Below are 15,902 nucleotides of genomic sequence, written 5' to 3' on the forward strand. Positions count from 1 at the left end.
AGGTAGTGGCCCTCAGGGTCGGAAGGAGCTGCTGAGAGCCTCCAGCCCAAGCCCAGAGATGGCGCTGGAATCTCCTCTACTGAGGACTGACAATGCAGCCCTGCTGGCTCTCTTTGGAAAACAACCCAGGGAGTGAACCCTTTCCCACTCTCAGCCTCTGAGGGCATTCTGTCATTCATCCCAGAATCACATAGGGTATCCACTCACCCATGTTCCAACCACAGCCTCCAAAGCCTGCTGTGTTTCCAAGCCTCCTCCATCCTCTGTGGGCAAGATGAAGATGCAGTTAACCCGTTTGCATCATCTGGGTACTGAGCCCTCATCAGCTCCAAAAGAACCCACTGTTCAGCTGTAACAGCTTGAGTGGGCTTTTCTAGGGGCTCCCCTCTGTATGATTCATCCAGACTAAAAGGAATTTGTTGACGTAAGTGACCATCTGAAGATGTGCCCAGCTTTACCCTGGCTTAGGACTGTAGTTCCCATTCGAGCAGCACCTTAGAATCACCTGGGAGCTTTTAAAACTGCCAACGTTCTGGCACACCCCAGTCCAAGGAGATAAGAATCCTTGGCGTGGGAACTGGGCAACAGATTCTGCAAAAGAGCCAGCCATGGGCAGTTGGAATGTGCAGCCCAGGGTAAGAGCTGGCTTACCCTTTGCATCTGGCTGGCATCTGTTGTTTGGGCAAAGCCATCTTCAGGGTCCTTCCAACTTGTAAGATATTTTGGCAACTTGCACCTCCCCCCAGCCCCAGTGCTGCCAGCAATATCCAGCCTGCAGCGGTGCTCCCTGCCCAGCATGGCACCAAGGAAAGAAGGAATTGTCACAGGCTGCACTGGGGGTGCATGTGGCTTGGTGTGCTGTTTGTGCTGTCCTTCCTTTCTGCATGTTGTGCTGACATGTCCCTCCACAAATGCTGTCTCGTTCTCCTCTTCATTTTTTTTCTTAAGAATATCCAGGGTTACAAGTTCATAGTCCAAAATGTGTCATACTTCAAAGGTATCAGTTGGAAAAGAGACACGCACTTCAAATGTCAGTTTGGCCACCAACTTTCCCACATCATGTGGGAGGGGGAGGGGTCCGTCAGACTTGCAAGGGAATGGGGAGGACAAACAGAAGGGGCTGGGCCAGATTATAGCCGGAGAGTGTCTTCCCTGACCAACAGCCCTCCTATCCTTGCAGGTCTAACACACAAGTTACGGACATCTCCACAGTATCACTGTGGAGTGCTCTGTCTTAGGCACACCCTGGCCCCCTTGGGCAGAGGCAGGCAGAGGCGTGCACACACACACCCTCACATACTCCCACACCCTCCCACTCCAGCTGCATAGGTGAGATCCAGAAGCCTCATGCACACAGCCTTAGGGAGATTGGGAGGCAGAAGTTTGGCGAACTAATTCCTTCATTTGTTAAAGTCATAGGTTAAAACCATCATCTGCCCCTCTAAGATGTTCTTTGTCTTGAGGTGAGAGAAAAGAAGAGGAAAATAAAAGATGGTGATCGGGGCTTGGACCATGCCATTGGAGGGTTCACCTTCTAAGCGTCCCCGGGTGAATCAGGGACCCCTCTGAAACCCTGTCAGAACCTATTAGTTCTGGGTTTGTCATCACATTGCTAATTTCATTTCTGATAGGATGTGCCGCCATCTGCTTATTTTCCATGAATTTTATGTTTGGTCTCAGGAGGCAGCTCCTAACAAGAGTGAGAATTCGGAATGGAGCCCTTATTTTCCATGTATCCCCAGGGAGGAGAACCACTCAGATCGGTGTGCACATCTATGTGCGTGCATACATCCCTTAGCTGTGCAGACACACCGTGCAGTAGGCTCCCTAGAAACCCTGGGGACCAATCAGCAGTCCCAGGCCCCTAACCAGAGGAAGCTCATTCCTCTGTCAGTTACCAGGTAGACCAGCTACATCAGTGGAGGGGACCCTCCTAAAGGGAACAGAGAGGCCGTCACTCTTTGTCTCTTGTTCAGCCCTTACTGTTTTATTAGAGCTTGCTTATAACCTCTCTCCAATCTCTTCCAACACTGAGCATCTAAGAAGTGCCAGGGCACTGAGGGAAGCAAAGTCCCTGCCTGAAGGGAGGCAGGTGCCCACAGGGTGATGAGCACTGTGGTTCAGCTCTAGGTGGCTGAGCTCTAGGTGCCCAGCCAGACCCCAGGTGAGGTGGAAGTGCAGAAACTCAGGGCAAACTAGTCTTCAGCTGCCACTTCCCAAGAGTCTTACAGGGCTGAGCGCTGTCTCCTCTGACATCGCTGTGGGCTGTAGGCTGGTCGCTGAAGGCTTCTGCGAGGAAACCAGCCCCTCTCCCACTCCCACTGACTTGGTTTGCCCACCTCCTCAGCAGCCCTGCCCAGGTATGTGGCTCAGGAAGCACGTGCGGTGTAGGCCAGTGTCAGTCTATTTGCCCTGTTTGGTAGATTCCTCCTGTTCATCGGGGTTCTGAGTGGCCCGCTCCAGTGCAGTTAGTGTCCTGGACCCACAGTCCTGCCTCAGCAGAGAGCTAGCCTGCCCATGAGAAGCTGGGTCCCTCTCTGCATGTCTGTCTTTGGAGACAGCTGAGGTCTTGCAGCCTTCTCTTTTACTGGATGCCTGCCAACCTCAGAACATCATGTTCTGGGATGTGAATTAGAGAATAATGTGTCTGAGTCTATATCAAAGCCCTTGACTGAGCCCACCCTCAAATCCAGGTTCAGACAGAGCCCCTGGCATTTTCTCCGGGTGGGTACAGCCATGTTATCGACAACTAAGACACCAAGCAGAAGTTTTTAAAGTGGGGAGGGGCCCATCCTTCTGAACCACTGCTTCCTTTCCATTCATTAATACATTGTCAATCTTTGATTTCTTAAAGCCAACTGAAAGTGAAAATGTCCCTGTCCCAACTGCCACACCCGGGGTAAGATCAGTGACGAGTCCCCCGGGGCTGGGCCTTTTCCTTGACCATGCTGAGTTTCCCACTAGTGTTTCTGTATTCTCCATGGTTGTCCTTCCAAAATGGTGTCTGCGGTGGTTTGCATTCATCATCAGTGTCCAGTACTCTCGGCCAGCCCAGCGTTCTCTTAACACACTCGACCATGTGGACATGCATGTGCTGTGTGGATGCGATTTCCCAAGCCCTATGTTGTTAGCATGTAACTCTTCCTTTCACGTCCTGCTTTCCAAGGTGAAAAGGCCCTAGAAATACATTTTCCGTTCTTACCTCTGTCACCTTTGTTTGCATCTGTTGCTGTTTTTCTGAAAGTGTTGCATGTTCTACTTTGCATTGGGTTTGACCTCTCCATGATAACCCTTCAGAACTCTGAAGAGAGCAATAGAATCTCCATCACCTTTTTCCGTCTTTTCCGAGTGATGCGGTTGGTGAAGCTTCTCAGCAGGGGGGAAGGCATCCGGACGTTGCTGTGGACTTTTATAAAGTCCTTTCAGGTAAGAGCGAGGCCAGGGGCTTTTCTGTTGCTCTTAAAGATCACATGTGAGCCAGTGAGTGTCCTCTGTTGTGGAGGATCCCAACTCCCTTCTGCATGGCCACTGTGACCCTCTAGGTCAATAGAGGATGTGGAACACGTGGCCAAGCCATACTCAGTGAATCAGACAGGATTACTTGCTTAAAGGAAACAGAAGGCAATAAGGACCCACAGCTGAGGAAAGGTGTAATGTTTTTAAGATGAATAGAGATGGGGAGTCTCCAAGCCCCTCAGTCCTCTCTGGAATGCCCAGTGGTAAAGGATGACATCTCAGAAAGGGCAGGTCCCAGTAGACCTCCCATAAACTGAACAGCTTCTTGCCAGGACATCTCGTCCTCCTAAGGCTGCTACAGTCCTATCTGTTGGCTGGGCTGGATCTGAATCAGAGACCACTCCACCTGAGCCAGTACACCATCCCCAATCTCTGCATTACCCAGGACCTGGAAAGATCCTAGCACTGAGGATATTTGGGCATAAGCCAGGCCTTACTTGTTATTTGTGACTCACCAGGCTGGTGCAGCCTGATTCTGGTCTGTTTCTGAACCAGGACTGACCCAGCTTCTCCTATACCTTTTAGTACCCCACCCCAGATATTCTGGTCTTCCAGACTGAATTAACTAGAGACAGAGTACAGATTCTTGTTTAAAATATTCGTCTGTGTAAGAGAATTGTAACTATGTATAAACATTAGAAAGTGAATCATGAATCTTTGTGACTTTTCAATTTGAAATAAACACATTGACGTGAAGCTATCCAAAGAAACATAAAGAAGAAGTTTAAGCTAAGCCCACCACCACTGAGGTAACTGGCGTTAACATCCCGGGGAGCATTTTTCTGGTTGGGTAAGATTTTTCTCCTTGGGTAAATTAGAAAGAGATGGCATCTGGGGAAGAGGGTAGATCCAGAAACTCAAAGAGGGGAAATCACAGATCTTGGCGGGGAACCTGAGGTTGTAGGAAGAACTGAGGATGCAGCTCTGGGGGAGAGTGAGCAGGGCCTCACTTGAGCCTTGGTCTCGGAAAGGGGTCAAATCCCAGACATTTGTTATTAATATAATGTACCGTTTTTGAGCGAACTGCTATAGAAATAGATTCATGTAATAATGTTATACTTCCTTTTAAGGAAATTATTAAGCTTTTTCTTTTTAAAAGTTTGGCCACTGTGGATAAATTCATTGCACAAAGTGGTAGTTCACAAAAACTGAGCAACGGTGCCAACAGAATTCTTAAGGATTCAGTAATCTAGGAAGAAAAATGCGTATAGGTATGGTGAGGAAAGCCTGGAACTAACCCTGTGGGGTCCTGATCACCGGTCAGCCATCAGGATGGTGCTGCTACACTGGGCTGGGCAAGCAGTCCCAGATCCAGAGCTGGCACACAGTGGGGAGGTTTTTAGCCATTGGCTTTCTGATGACCTTTTGTGGATAAGGGAAAGTAGATGCTTTAACCATGTGTGTTTGGCATTAAGTTCAACAGTCTGGCCACTACCTGGAGGTGTACCATGTGAATAGACATTTTCTGTCACAGGACATGTTGTAGAAAAGTAGTTGAGGCACAGGGATGAGGGGACCAGGGGTCTGATCCCACACATACAGCTGTATTTAATGTTCTTAAGGAGAGCCCAGGTTTGGCAACCGCCCCGCCAGCTCCCTTACTTTTCCCTGACCCAACCCCCAATTCCTGTTCTTTCAGAAAGTGTGCATTTTAAAAAACGCTGCAGCAGCAGCCAGAAAGTGGTTCTTCCCCTTGGCCCCAGTAATTTCACTCCTAGGACCTCGCCTTATGCAGACATGGGTGCTTTTGCATAAAGATATTCCTTTGCAGTGTGACCTACAATAGCCCTTGCCCCCACCCCAAACATGCCCACAAAAGAAAGTAGAAGAGATCTGAATATCCAGTGTTCTGGAATGGTTTGGTCAATTATGATAATTTAACAGGAATCCAGTGATGCATATAAACATTGTTAGGAGGGCAATATGTCTGCCTTGACACTTTTTGTTTAGGGTCAGCATACACTGTTAATGATGGTGGAAAACATATTCTGCCATAGCTTCGTAACACTAGGTGGTGTGTGCGTGCCTGGTATACTCAGGACTAAAGTTATTATGCTGGCCTGGGGTTTAAAAAGTCCTCCTTCAAATGAAACAAGATGGCATCAGGAGGGAGACAAACCATAAGAGACTCTTAATCTCACAAAACAAACAGGGTTGCCGGGGAAAGGTGGGTAGGGAGAGGGTGATGGGGTTATGGACAGTGGGGCAGGTATGTGCTATGGTGAGTGCTGTGAAGTGTGTAAACCTGGCGATTCAGAGAACTGTACCCCTGGGGCTAATAATACATTATATGTTAATAAAAAATAAAAAAATTATATAAAAAAAGGCCTCCCTCACCGTCGATGTCCTTTCAACATAACCCAAAAACGAGAAGCCCATGGCCCTGTGTTGAGTCTTCATTCTACACCCGAGCAGTCAGTGTGGGAGAGGGGGGAGAGGTGGGCACTGAGCCAACTGCTTCCTTCTTCCAGGCACTGCCCTATGTCGCCCTCCTCATAGCCATGCTGTTCTTCATCTACGCGGTGATTGGCATGCAGGTGAGCACTAGTCACTTTCCCCCTGTGCCCCCTTTGCTGGGTAGCCCCAGATCTGTGGCAAGATGTGCCTTGGTCAGGGAGAACGGAAAGCCAGGGTCCTGATTTTCTAGGCAAGCATCTGTGCCCGGGACAGCCAGGCTTAGAAGAGCCGGGAGAGGTTGGGACATGCCACAGACGGCTGGGTTTAGTGGTACTCCTCACCCCCAATCTGGGCCTTGGGAGAATCAACTGATGGAGAATACCCACAGTTGGTTTCAGCAGCAGGAAATGTGATACTGAGAGAAGCTGTAATTGTTCTAGTTTCTGTACTGATGTTACTAAGAATATATTTAATGATACAGAAGTCTGTTGATAGCCTGGAAAGTTGTGTTTTATCACCACCACCTGAGATTCCTTCTTGAAACCACCAGCTCCCAGATGCTGTGGAAGGGGCTGCACTGGGGTCATTATTTGGGATGGGTAGCACCCTTTCAAAAAAGAAGCATGAAGCTGGCACTTCTGTGACAATGGCTAAGGGGCTACAGGATTCTTCCCTGCTTCTCCAGTGTGTGGAAAGGGATTTGGGCTTCATTCACTGCAGAGCCCTCATGGGAATGCTACCTGCCCTGCTGTTTGGGATGCTGTCTTTCAGATAAGGGGAGATGCGAGTGTCAAAGAGGTGGGGTGATGCCAGAGCCAAAGGGGTGGCAGTGCTAACTTCTCTGGAGGCGTAATAACATTTGCAGTTCACTAGGGATCTATTTGGGAGCTAGGAACTTTAGCCCCTGTAATTCAGCATGGGATGCCATGTGCCCCAAATGGCCTTTTAAGACCTGATGTTCTTCTACAAAACAAGAGCTGTCACGGAGACCTGCAAGCTGCCCCACACACACCACCACCAGTTTGCTCAGGAAGCTTTGCCAGATTCTTCTAAAATGGCCTGCTCTTCTACAAGTCCCACTGCTAATTCCCCCACACACACACACACTTCCAGGAAAGGCCTCTCTCCTTTCTGTGGCTCACTGGCCCCTACTCTTGTCTGCAGCCTGATCTTTTGTCTTTGCACACTCCCATTCTTTTCATTTCCTGGGGCTCCTGGGCCATGTCCCATCTGCACCTTTGCAGGCAGTGCTTCCTCCGCCCAAACACCTCACCCTCCCGCTCACCTGACTACCTTCCACTGTGCCTTCAGTTCTGGGCCTAAATGTCACTCCTCCAGAGGCCTCTCCTGACCCCAGCCCCTGGCTGCAGATCTGTTCTGTGCTTCCCTGTCCAGCTGGATCATGCCAGCTCTCAGCAGGAGGGGCGGGCTCTCCGGTTGCCTGGTAGGAACTCCCCGAGGTGAGGATGCGCCTGACTTGGGCACCGTGCTCCTGGCGGTTAGCCTGGGTCCCGCCCCATGTGTGCCGAGCACTCCGAGAAAGCCCTCCTGGCTGTGGATCAAGCTTGTGTTCTAAATTCACCTGTGAATGTGTCGTGGAGATTGTTTTGGAAGGGAGGAGATATTATTATTATTTGTGGTTTTTTGTTTTTGTTTTTGTTTTTTACAAAATCTTTATTTCCTTAATAATTTCTCCACCTAGATGTTTGGGAAGGTTGCTATGAGAGATAACAACCAGATCAACAGGAACAACAATTTCCAGACGTTTCCCCAGGCGGTGCTGCTGCTCTTCAGGTGACTGAGTCCCACAAGGGCACATCTCTCTCTGGCTCTGGGCTCCAGAGTGACTCAGGACATGTGCTCTGTTATAGCACTGCAGCCCCTCCTGGTCGATGGTGGTGGCTTACTGTGTTTGTTTGTATTCTTAAACAGAGACCGTAGCCTTTCAGTCAGAGGAATTTCACTGAATTGTGGAAACTACTATAGTCATTCAGACTGGCTGTCTTAAGGGTTATCCCTTTGGAAGCTAGTAGGTCTACTAAGGTCACCAGGAAAATGGTCGGATACACACTTATGCATGGGAGCATGCACTTGAACACACCCAAGAACATGGAAATTTAGCAGGAACAGAAAGGCCTTTGCACAGCCAACGGGGAATAAGATGCACAGTTTCAGATTTTATAGGATTGTTTCTAACCCCAGTTAACTTGCTTTGTAAACAAAATGCCTTGAAGTGAGAAGACTTTCTAGAAATTACACAGGTAATTTCTAATGAGTTTCGTGATTAAATAATGAGTCATTTACAATTTGGTAGTTTTCAGTTCTTTGCTTTCAAACAGATTGAATGGGGATCTAATCAAGTTGTCGGGTGTTAGGTCTTGAAAAAATTATTCAAGATTGTGACATGAAGGGGTGCCTGGGTGGCTCAGTGGGTTAAGCCTCTGCCTCCGGCTCAGGTCATGGTCCCAGGGTCCTGGGATCGAGCCCCACATCAGGCTCTCTGCTGAGCAGGGAGCCTGCTTCCCCCTCTCTCTCTCTGCCTGCCTCTCTGCCTACTTGTGATCTCTGTCTGTTATATTTAAAAAAAATAAATTAAAAAAAAAAAAAAGATTGTGACATGAACATTGAAAGAAGACACAAAAACATCCATATATATGGAAAGAATTGATGTGCTTGTATCAAATGATTTTTTTACATCAAAGGGAGCTGTAACAGGGCCTCCACTCAAAGAAGTTGCATTTGAAAATAAGTAGGAATTTCAATTTAGGAATTTTCACTGATTCATACTGGCTTTTCCCCCAAATCACTTAGGTTTTGCTCTAATTACAAATTTTGTTTTTAAAAAAAAAGTCATGAAGTCTAAGCTTCAAATCACTCCTTAGTCTACTAAAGCCCTTCGTCTTCTTAACCTAAACAAGGTGTGCCACAGGTGAAGCCTGGCAGGAGATCATGCTGGCCTGCCTCCCCGGGAAGCTCTGCGACCCTGAGTCGGACTACAACCCTGGAGAGGAGTACACGTGTGGGAGCAACTTTGCCATTGTTTATTTCATCAGTTTTTATATGCTCTGTGCGTTTCTGGTAGGTGATCACGACAGCTCTCTTTCTCAACCGACAGATGCTTGTGTAGCATTTGGGATTCAGACCATGGGTGTTGCCCTGTTGAACTATTGTGGGGTATCATACGTTGCTGTGCACTCTAGACTTCATTTGGTGGTGGAAGGTTTTTCCCCAGCAGGTGTGTGTTACTAGCACCTTCATTGTGAACAGGGTTTGATGCTCACTAACAGGCTTGGGACAGTCACCACCCCAGCTTCTCAGGGATGCCAGTGTCTTTACAGAAGTTCCACAGTCACTGCACATAGCAGTGACTCAGCAGCGTGAGGCAGTTGGTGGCCATGGAATTATAAAACTGCAGTGTGCCTCGAAAGGGCCAAATGACATGGCCCTTGCCTTCCCCTAGGAATTTACCAAAACCAAAACCATCTGGAGAACCAGCGTTCTCCAGAAAGAAAGTTTTTTGGCCTCTCTCAGAGAAATGGGTTTCAAATGTGTCATGACCCTTGTAATTAGGAGGCTCTTACTGGGGTCTAACCCCATCTGCTCCACTACGGGTGAAGCACCTGTGCTCTGATTTGCCTTTTTCAGATCATCAACCTGTTTGTGGCTGTCATCATGGACAACTTTGATTATCTGACCCGGGACTGGTCTATTCTGGGGCCTCACCATTTAGATGAATTCAAAAGAATATGGTCAGAATATGACCCTGAGGCAAAGTAAGTTGAAAAGGCTTCCATGTGACTTGCGTGAGCTGTTTCTAAAGTGTTGGCTGTGATTTTTGTGCAAGGTGGGCAGGACTGAAGGTTCAGGCCGGACAGCTTTTCCCTGGACCTCACACTGTACTCTGTCTTCAGAGGAAGGATCAAGCACCTCGATGTGGTCACACTGCTCCGCCGCATCCAGCCTCCCCTGGGCTTTGGGAAACTGTGCCCACACAGAGTAGCCTGTAAGGTAAGTGTCCTCTATTGTGTGTCTGATGGCCTCTCTGCATGGACTCCCTGCGTCATTCAACACACACTAAGTGGCATTCTGCCGAGCCTTCCATCGGGCATTGGGGATGCAGAGATGAATCCTGTGTGGTTCCTGTCCTGAGGAGCTATCAGATTTGTAACTCTTAGAGGACACCCTGTCAGCCAACAGTAACAATAGGAGGGGATTGTGTCACTGGGTGGGCAGATGGAAAGGTGACATTTGCATCAGATCCAAAAGGACAGAAGTGGGAGGGCATTGCAGAAAGGGGACACAGCTCAGATGTGGAGGTCGGAGAATGGCCATCATGTTGGCACATGGAGAGTCACTGGTGTGGCTGGAATGTAATGGAAAGTGGCGGGGGACTACGGGCGCAAGCCGAGCACAGCTCCAAGGAGCCCTCTGTGCCAGGCTGAGTCCCACAGAAGAAGCATCAATAGAGTCTCATGGTATTAAGTTGCCCCTTGGCAATGGGAGAGTAAACAGGAGACCACCCAGAGAGCTACTGGATTCACCCAGAGTGAGGTCAGTGGAGGTGGGGACAGAGGAGCACAGAGCTGAAAGGTGTGCTTAGGAAGTAGGATGGAGAAGACATGGTGCCCTGGATATTTCCTAGCTCAAGTGACCGTGGACATGGTGGCGTACTCTGCCACCATGGTGCCTGTCCCCATAAGCCATACATCAGTGGTGGCCTCTCAGAGTTGGGTCCACATCTCCTATCCCACCCCACCCCACCCCACCCCACCCCACTTCTGTAGTTTTCACCCCAGACCATGCTCTCTCTAAGACCTAGCTGAGATTTGTTCTTCTTCCATAGAGCTCCCAGGGAACATAGTAGCAACAGAAGAGAATTCCCCTTCCTGAAGCAGACATGCAAGATTTGCTTACTGCAACTGCCCCTAGAAATCCAGCCAGCCACACAACAGCTGGTCACCTCTCCCCATGGGTCTGAGACGATTCTGGGTTCAGCCATTTTACCCAGTGTTGCTGGGCCAGCTCTGGGCGGAGTCTACAATGTACTGCAGGCTTTCAAAGAAAACTTTGGAGGCAAGCTCATTGTTCTCTGCCCCGAAAGTCCAGAAAACCACATTGGCGGGTCCTTGGGTCTTTGCCCACATCGTTGCTTCTCTGTAGCCTAGACTCTGGATGAAGGTACAGAGAATAAGCCACAGAAGTTAACTTTTTTTCATAAATTTTTCAGTACCAGCCTCTTTTCTGCTTTCCAAAAGTGAGATGGGTTCCAGCTCATGGCTGTCGTTTTGTGTTTACTTTTCCAGACTCTTTTATATAAAGGATCTAAGTATCCTTGAGGCACAATACAGTCCCATTTTGCTGGTTCAGGAACTTACCAGGGAAAGCGAATGGACATGCGGTCTCCCGTGGCGGCCTGTGCTGGGTTTGGAGACACATGGTTGACAGTAGGACTAGAAATTTAGGTGGAATGAGTCATGCAAATGCGAGACTCTAGTCCCTTAATAGGGAAGAGAAAAAGTGTTAAAAAATCTCTTAGGACACTTTGCCAGCCCAAAATAAGAAATTTGGAACCATTAACAATTACAAATACCACTTACTTAGCTCGGATTATGTGCCAGGCATCCCCTGAATCTTTGCATCCATGATTCCCCTTAACCCCAGCTGGGTGTGCCATCTGCATCTGCAGCAGAGGTAACCAGGGCCCAGAGAGGGTGTCACTCCCGCAAGCCCCCTCCTCAGCTCCCAGTGCTGGTGTTCATGGGACCAGAAGGGAGAAGATAAACAGGAAGTAGGGGTCCTGCTCTGAAAGACCAGACAGAGCAACCATGTGGAGTTGTAGGAAACACTGCACGATGGACCCACCAGAGCAGGGTTCCCCAAAGGACACTCCCTGTGTTAGGAATAGTGAGGACCCAAGTCCCAGGACCTGTGCCTGGCTTGTATCTGTTGTATTGTCTCACCCTCACCGCAGCTTTAAGGATGTGCCCAGAAGGGAGGCCTGACCCCAAAACATGGGGAGGGACAGAAGAGCACCCGGACAGTCAGGTCTTACACAGTTGAGGTTAAAAACAAGCAGAGCGTACGATCCACATGCCAGCATGTGTGTTTCACGACTAAAGCCTTGATCGGTGTCAGCTCCGAGTCCCCCCCCAGATGGTAGGTCTTCCCCAAGGAGTTGTAGAATTGACCTGTTGACTAGAAAGAGTCAAGGGATAAACAGAGAATCAACACCAAAAAGGGACATGGCTGTCATCCATCATTCGCCTTCTATTGAGAAACGTCTTCTGTTTACAGAGACTAGTGGCCATGAACATGCCTCTCAACAGTGATGGGACGGTCATGTTTAATGCAACCCTGTTTGCTCTGGTTCGAACAGCTCTTAAAATCAAGACAGAAGGTGAGCATTCCTGGGACAAGAGGGGAGGGGTGCCATATCTCCCCTTGCATTCTCCCATCTGGGCCTTTTCTTGTCAGAGGGGAGGCCCTGAGAAAGGGGGCAGCGAGTACTAGGCCAGCTGGCTGTCCCTCCCTGCCTTTATGCTCCACTTTGTCCCAGAAAGACTTGCAGTGACTCCTGCCACTGCTCACGACAGAGCAGGAGAAATGCGGTGGACGGAGCAGGGCTAGGGCAGAGACAGGACCACCACAAACGTGCTCACTCCAGCTGTCCCTTTCTGCTGTGTGACCTGCAGAGAGGGATTTCCCAGTGGTGAGCTCTAGCTTCTTTCTCTGTTGAAAAGGAATAAACATGCATCTGTCAGGAGGAGTCCCGAGGCCAAGAGGAGAGGATGTCTGCAGGAGCCCCTCTGCCAGGGGGAAGCAGAGAGCTGGCATCGGGGACCATTAGCAGCAGCGTCTCCCCCACTGAGCTCAAACCGCCTTGGTCTTCATGGCCACACTCAGTCCTGGAGGGTGGCTGCTGGGGTTGGCTCAGTAATGATGTGAGAGTGAGACAGAAAGCAGATTGCAGCAGGTTGGGGAATGACAGGAGACGGGAAAGTGGAGGCTGTGAAGGAGCCAACTCTTGACGCACTCCGCGGAGGAGAGGGAAGAGGGGCCAGCAAGGCACAGCTGCGGTCTGCAGAGGGCTGTCTGCTAGCAGCCTCAGAGCACTAGGTGAACCTCTGCACGAAGCCAGTCTCTCCGAGCTCCCAGTCCCCCTGGCAGTGTGCTCACCCATCCCTGGCCCTGGCCAGCCTGTCACCGGGTGAGGTAGAAGGCAGGGTGGTTTTAGGGACTGACAGGTTAGCTGAGGAGATAGGCTTCAGCCCATGTAATAAAAGACCTAGATTTTGGGGGTGCTGACGAGTACCTGCAGTAGGTATTGAGAGAGTCTCATGTGGGTGAATTGGAGGCAGAGGGTTTGGAACAGGCAGTGGAGGAATAGAAGGCATCCTAGCTGAGGGCAGTGGGGAGGGATAGGCCTTGGCTAGGAGGGTAGGACGAGATCATGCTGCATAGGCCTTGAATTCCAGAATAAAACACGCTTCCCACCGTGGAGTGACTGTCTGGTAGAAGGCTCACCCACTACTTGCCTGTGACTCCTCAGCTGGAGAGCCCTGGGGGAGGGGAGCCCCATCTCGTCTGAAGGCTCTGCTCCAGGCCAGGCTGGGAAGGAAGCAGCCCTCGTGGGAACAGACAGGAGAGCTGGCTGAGAGAAGCAAGGCTCCTTTTCTCCTCTTGCTTTTTGAATTCAGGGAACCTGGAACAAGCTAATGAAGAACTCCGAGCTGTGATCAAGAAAATCTGGAAGAAAACCAGCATGAAACTGCTTGACCAAGTTGTCCCTCCAGCTGGTGGTCAGTGCAATCTGTTTTCTAAGTGGTTCTTGACCTCACATTGGTTTTAATGCAAGGATCTCCAGCAAGCCCAGAGGGGTTTGCAGAATGCTTTACATATCTGCTAGAGCATTTGGGCCCACAGCTAAAGAAGGCTCTTTGGCCTTTTGGTGTAATTATTTAGGGTAACAGGAGGACCATTCCAGACAAAGGAGAGGCTTCAGGGGGAAGGAGACCCAAGACCCAGATGGCTAGGGCAGGGGTTTTCTGGTTGGCAGAAGAATTTCCGTGGGAAAATGAGCTTACTGTCTCAAAGAGCCTGTATTTTTTCAAACAAAATGAAATATTTAAAATTAGTTTCCATTTATCCTTCAACATGTTCTTGAAAATGTCTCAGAAAAAATAGTTTTCAGAAAATGGTATTTTTGAAATGTTCTCAAGACTGAGTTTACCATCATAATTACCAAAAATGTCCCTTTAACTGGAGTTTAGAGTTAGAACTAACAGGCATGCTTATTTCCTTTTGTTATTTGTCATAAAATAACGGACTAAACTTTTTCAGATGTATATATATATATGACACACATATATATAATATATATACTGTTTTTCCATTTTTGTTTAAGTACGCCGGACTTAGATGTTGAGGTGGTTGTTTCGTGACTATTTTATTTTCACGTTTTAAAGGTGCAGGATCCGTTCACTCCGTGCCACAGCCCCAGTATTCTAGCTGCCCCTAGCCCCAGGCACATGTGAGCATTTGGTGTGTTTTGTAACCAACCCCACTTTTCTAGCATCACCGCTCCTGCAACTTTCGGGATTTATCGGGCTCAGGGCTGGAAGCCGACTCCGGGACCCCAGGCCAGGATGGTGGCCAAGGCCTCTCCCTCTGAGAAGGTGACAGTCTCTGGCTCTTGGGAGACACAGAGAGAGAGAGAGAGAGAGAGAGAGCAGCATGGCGGCCAGCTCTGCTCCCCAGCATGAAGCCAGAGCAGTGTGAGCTTTTGTTGTGGAGGGGGTCACCCCTAGCTGGTGCAGCCAACTGCTCAAAGCCGGGGGAGACAGTCCCAAAGAAATGATAAAGGGAAAGTGCACACACAGAATGCCCCCAAATCCAAAGAACAGAAAACCCCTAGCTCCCAGCTGGCCCCCCACGGGAGAACTGGTACTGCACATTTAAAACGATTCTTTGGTTTTGTTTTCCTTGCAGCTGCGCACCCAGTGCTCGCATGGCTTAGAGAAATTGCTTTTTAAGACTGTTGTAACAATGTGCTTGAGCTTTTTCTGCAGCCTCCATTCCTTTCAAGTCTCAGTCTTTCAGAATATTCTGAAGCAATTCTGTTTTAGGGTGGTGGCATGGAATCAGGGTTATCTCTTGGCAGCCGTATTCCCCTACACTGTTTCTCAAATCCAGATGCATGCTTCAGAATAGCGGCTGCGCGTCCCGGTAAACCCAGCCCCTGACCCCACCACCCCCCACCCCTGGCCCCGGGGCTGGCCTGCCCTGCCCCAGCGCCTCTCAGCTGACTGGCCCCCTTCTTTACAAATCAGTCTCACCCAAGCATCTGGGGGGGAGCGTAGCTGCATTATTGTGAAGCTTTCTTTCTTTTAATTAGACCAGGAAAAAAAGGTCCAGAGTTTGGCTCACCATGCTAGCATCCTCAAAACATCCAACTTTGAGCTCTGTTAGACTGCTAGTAAAACATCTCTGCGCTTTCTTAGCCTGATACCTGGGCCCGGCCTTTTTTCTGCATTTCTAAGGAAAGATTGGGGTTTAGGATGACAGGTGTTTACCTATTTCAAAATGGCAGCAGGAGGCATAGTGAAACCCAAGGAGAAGGCCCTTAGGAAATGACATGCCTGTTGGAGTATGTCCCCACGTTGGTGCTCTTCCAGGCCAGACCCCAAGTGCCACCACACTGGAGAGGCTCAGAGCAGGCAGGGACTCTGAGGCCACCATCAGTGCACTCTGTAGGAGGTGTGTACGCAGCAGGGTTTTTCCGCCTGCGTTCCACCAGTTCTTTCTGTTTCTTCTTTTCTCTTCCCATAGACTCATCAGTTCCCAGCCTTGTCCCACATTGTGGTACAGTTGGAAAATGGGAATATTTGTTCAGCCAGCAGATGGCTAGCTCCCCGGGGCCGAGGGGCTCTGTCCCACAGGCTATACCCTGGCCAGAATTGCAGACCCCGCCAGGCCAGCTGCTCCTAGTA

General features: G+C 49.4%; 1 protein-coding gene across 19 annotated transcripts in view; it reads left to right on the forward strand.

The window, feature by feature from the left end:
* CACNA1D (calcium voltage-gated channel subunit alpha1 D) overlaps positions 1-15,902 on the forward strand; it is a 297,449-nt gene that overhangs the window by 254,304 nt on the left and 27,243 nt on the right. For 10 of the 19 annotated variants that reach the window (XM_059161194.1, XM_059161193.1, XM_059161179.1 and 7 more), the window contains 9 exons: positions 2,855-2,899; positions 3,298-3,426; positions 5,988-6,053; positions 7,616-7,707; positions 8,832-8,991; positions 9,559-9,686; positions 9,825-9,921; positions 12,208-12,310; positions 13,611-13,712. In XM_059161194.1, the coding sequence (XP_059017177.1) occupies positions 2,855-2,899; positions 3,298-3,426; positions 5,988-6,053; positions 7,616-7,707; positions 8,832-8,991; positions 9,559-9,686; positions 9,825-9,921; positions 12,208-12,310; positions 13,611-13,712 (922 nt within the window). The remainder of the gene's footprint in view (positions 1-2,854; positions 2,900-3,297; positions 3,427-5,987; positions 6,054-7,615; positions 7,708-8,831; positions 8,992-9,558; positions 9,687-9,824; positions 9,922-12,207; positions 12,311-13,610; positions 13,713-15,902) is intronic. The other 9 variants (XM_059161195.1, XM_059161197.1, XM_059161182.1 and 6 more) reach the window with 1 other exon arrangement.

This window comes from Mustela lutreola, chromosome 2 (genome assembly GCF_030435805.1).
Source record: "Mustela lutreola isolate mMusLut2 chromosome 2, mMusLut2.pri, whole genome shotgun sequence".
Taxonomy (NCBI): domain Eukaryota; kingdom Metazoa; phylum Chordata; class Mammalia; order Carnivora; family Mustelidae; genus Mustela; species Mustela lutreola.